At 54.1% G+C, this 3341-nt stretch overlaps 1 protein-coding gene across 1 annotated transcript in view; it reads left to right on the forward strand.

Annotated features, from left to right (window-relative positions):
- Positions 1–1332: 1332 nt before the first annotated feature.
- MOGAT2 (monoacylglycerol O-acyltransferase 2) overlaps positions 1333–3341 on the forward strand; it is a 17062-nt gene continuing 15053 nt past the window's right edge. Inside the window, exon 1 of the mRNA XM_008057820.1 lies at positions 1333–1423. Coding sequence (XP_008056011.1) covers positions 1333–1423 — 91 coding nt within the window. The remainder of the gene's footprint in view (positions 1424–3341) is intronic.

Raw genomic sequence — 3341 nt, forward strand, 5'->3', positions numbered from 1 at the left:
TCCAGGCTCGAGCTTGTAAATAAAGACCCTCTTGAACTTTCATCAGAATTGGCTCTTGGTGGTCTCTCGGATTGAACTTTCGGCCACTACACAGGGAGAAGTCAGAGCTGGAGATACAGACTGGGAAGTCCTCACTGTGCAGCCAGAACACAAGGCCACGGGGCTGGTTGAGATCCCGAGAGTGTGAGTGTAGGTGTGGAGAGAAGAGACGGGCCAAGGACAGGGTGAGCAGTTGGCCTGGTGAAAAGTAAGCACCACAGACGAGGTCAGACATGCTGGCTTACACCTGTAATCCCAGCTTCTTAGGACGGCAAGATGAGAGGATGGCTTGAGGAGTTCAAGACCCATGTCTACAAAAAATCCGAAAAATTGGCCAGGCGTGAAGGCCCATACCTGTTGCCCCAGCTACTCGGGTGGCTAAGGCAGAAGGATCGCCTAGAACCCAGGAGGTTGAGGCTGTGATAAGCCATGATCACACCACTGCACTCCAGCCTGAGTGACTGAGGGAGACCCTGACTCAAAAAAAACCAAAAAACAAAAAACAAGCCACACAAAAAAGACCAAGAAGGAGCAGCCAGAGAGCTAGGAAGCACCCACCACATTTTGTTCCTAGAAGAAAACCGGGAGAGATGATGTCCCTGGGCCAAGTGACTTCAAGGAAGAGAGAATGATCACCGTGTCTGGCGCTGCTGAGAGATCAGGATGAGATCTGAGAACCGACTACTGGATTTAACTACATGGTGGCCACTGGTGAACTTGCCAGGGGCACTTTCGTGGAGTGGTGATGTGTAGAGCAGGGGAGGACAGGTGGGAGGTGAGGACAAGAATGCATGGAATCCAGACAGCTCTTCCCAGAGTGTGCTGGAAGGTGAGCAGAGCAGAGCACTGGGGCAGCAGGTGGAGGGGATGGTGGAGAGGGAGCAGTGGACACAGCCAGAGAGAGAGGCCACATCTTGGGCCAGGCCATTGAGTAGGTGGGAAGAGAGCAAGATTGCACTACACGTGGTGCCAAAGGACAGGAAGGGCAAGATTTAAGCAATCAGAGAAAGGTGGCCTTGCAGATAAGGTGCTGCCTGAGGAGGGTGACAGAGGCCACTCAGCTCCTCCTCTTCCTCCTTCCCTCAGCCAGGCTCCAGCAGGTGGATTCCGAGGTTTCTTCTAGGAACCAGGCGGCTGCCTCGGTGGGAGCGGGGAGGACTTAGGGCTGGACGGGGCTGGGTGTGGCACCTTTACGGCCCGGTTCATTCAGCCTCGGGCAGGAACAAAAACAGTGGGTGCCTTGGACCACAGCAGTGCTGGGAGAAGCTGCAGGAGCCGGGCAGACGGACCAGCATGGTGGAGTTTGCACCCCTGTCTGTGCCGTGGGAGCGCAGGCTGCAGACCCTTGCGGTCCTACAGTGGGTCTTCTCCTTTCTGGCTCTGGGTAAGGTGGGCTGCCTTGTGATGGGTAAGATGGGAGACCGTGGCACCTGGGTGGGACACAGCAGCCATGGCGGGTGCACACAGCACACTGATGGTAGAAGGACATTTGTCCCAAAGGGGGCTTGGCTGAACTCAGAGCCCCTGCCCAGAGAAAGCTCCTGGGCTTACCCAGAAACCTTCTGGGGGTGGAGTGGGTGGGGGGGTGTGGAGTAGAAGCCATCACCTGGGGCTTTGGGAAGATTACTTATTTTCCTGGGCTACACTGCAGGTTTTACTCTGGATGGAGACCAGTCTGCAGGCTACTGGGGGCATGGGGAAGACTCTGGGTGATGGTAGGAAAGTTCCAGACTGCTCAGGGAGGAGGGATTTGTGTCCTTTCAGACAGGAGGAAGCCGGGACTGGAGGTAGGGGAGGAGGGGGACAGGAGAAGAACAAGAGAGGGAGAGAAGGTGCAGGCAGAGAAGGGACTGAAGAGTGTGCGTGGCTGGTATCAGCAAACCCTGGGTCAGAGTCCAACTGGACAACTGACAACTGTATGACTTGGCTGACCCATGCCTAACCTCTGCAAGCCTCTACTTTATTATTTGTCGAATGGGGATGACAATGCAGACCTTACAAGACTGTTGTGGAGGAAATGAAGAAATGTGCTTACTTATGGCCAGCACGGATGTGGCTGGCCCCGGGACTAGGCTCACACAGGAAAGCATGGTTATGTCCCCTTACTCAGCCCACACCATTTGTTTGTGGTCATAGAGGTCACCCTTGCTCAAACTCTGGCTCTGCCAAAGGGAACATTTCTGAGGAGGGCCTGGGACTGTGGGTTGGGCACAGGGTGTGGCTGGAGGTCTAAGGGCTTCTTGTTTTCATCTGCAGGCACTAGACCAGGTAGCAACTGCTTCCCCCGGGGCTGGGGTCCAGCCAGTGCACAGATACCTACTATTCTGGTTGCTAAAATGTTTACATACTCGGTTTGTCAATAGCCATTTCATACTGACCGTGGTGGTTCATGCCTGTAATCCCAGCACTTTGGGAAGCCAAGGCAGGAGGATTGCTTGAACCCAGGAGTTCTAGACCAGGTTGGGCAACATAGCGAGGCCTCATCTCTACAAAAAAATCAAAAAATTAGCTGAGTGTGGTGGTGTACTCTTGTAGTCCCAACTACTTGGGAAGCTGAAATGGGAGGATCAACTGAGCCCAGGAGATAGAGGCTGTGATGGGCCATGATCATGCCACTGTACTTCAGCCTGGGCAACAGAATGAGACCCTGAGCACCCCCCCCCCCAAAAAAATAGCTATCTCACATATAAACACACACGTGCGCGCACACACGTGCTCCCTCAGAACCTCCCCACGTTTTTGTAGTTAAAGGTTTCTGGCAAAATAGGCCCTCTAGGATGCTGCCCCTTGCACCATTTTTAACTGATCTGCAACTCTGTTCTAAAGGTTGTTAAACATTTTTGCAGATCCCTGGTTATGCCCATTACACAAGTGAGCAGATAAAGTAAGGATCAGCCCGCAGCAAGAGATGCAAAGTCCGAGGTCAGAGGGGACATTCCACACTGGGCCTGGTCCTAGCCCTGCTACACCCCTACGCCACGGGGTGGCCAAGGATTGGCCTTTCCCTCCTTCCTCAACAGCAAAAGGCATTGGAGGCCATGAACACAGAACTCAGTGAATTTGGGGAACGCTGGGCAGTGAGTGTGGCCGCAGCCTTGGGTACACATGAGCGAGGCAAGAGCAGGAGAGGACAGGGTGGCTCTGAGTACTAGGCTGAGCTGCCTGGACTGTGCCTGAAGTTATGGAGATGTCACAGAGCTTGCATAAGAGGAGAGACCTGCCGAACTTCTCTTTGAAAAGATGAGAAGAAGCTGGGCTCGGTGGCTCAGCCTGTAATCCCGCGCCTTTGGGAGGCTGAGGTG

Source organism: Carlito syrichta, unplaced genomic scaffold (assembly GCF_000164805.1).
Source record: "Carlito syrichta isolate Samal-C Ts95f unplaced genomic scaffold, Tarsius_syrichta-2.0.1 Scaffold303134, whole genome shotgun sequence".
In the NCBI taxonomy this organism is placed as follows: domain Eukaryota; kingdom Metazoa; phylum Chordata; class Mammalia; order Primates; family Tarsiidae; genus Carlito; species Carlito syrichta.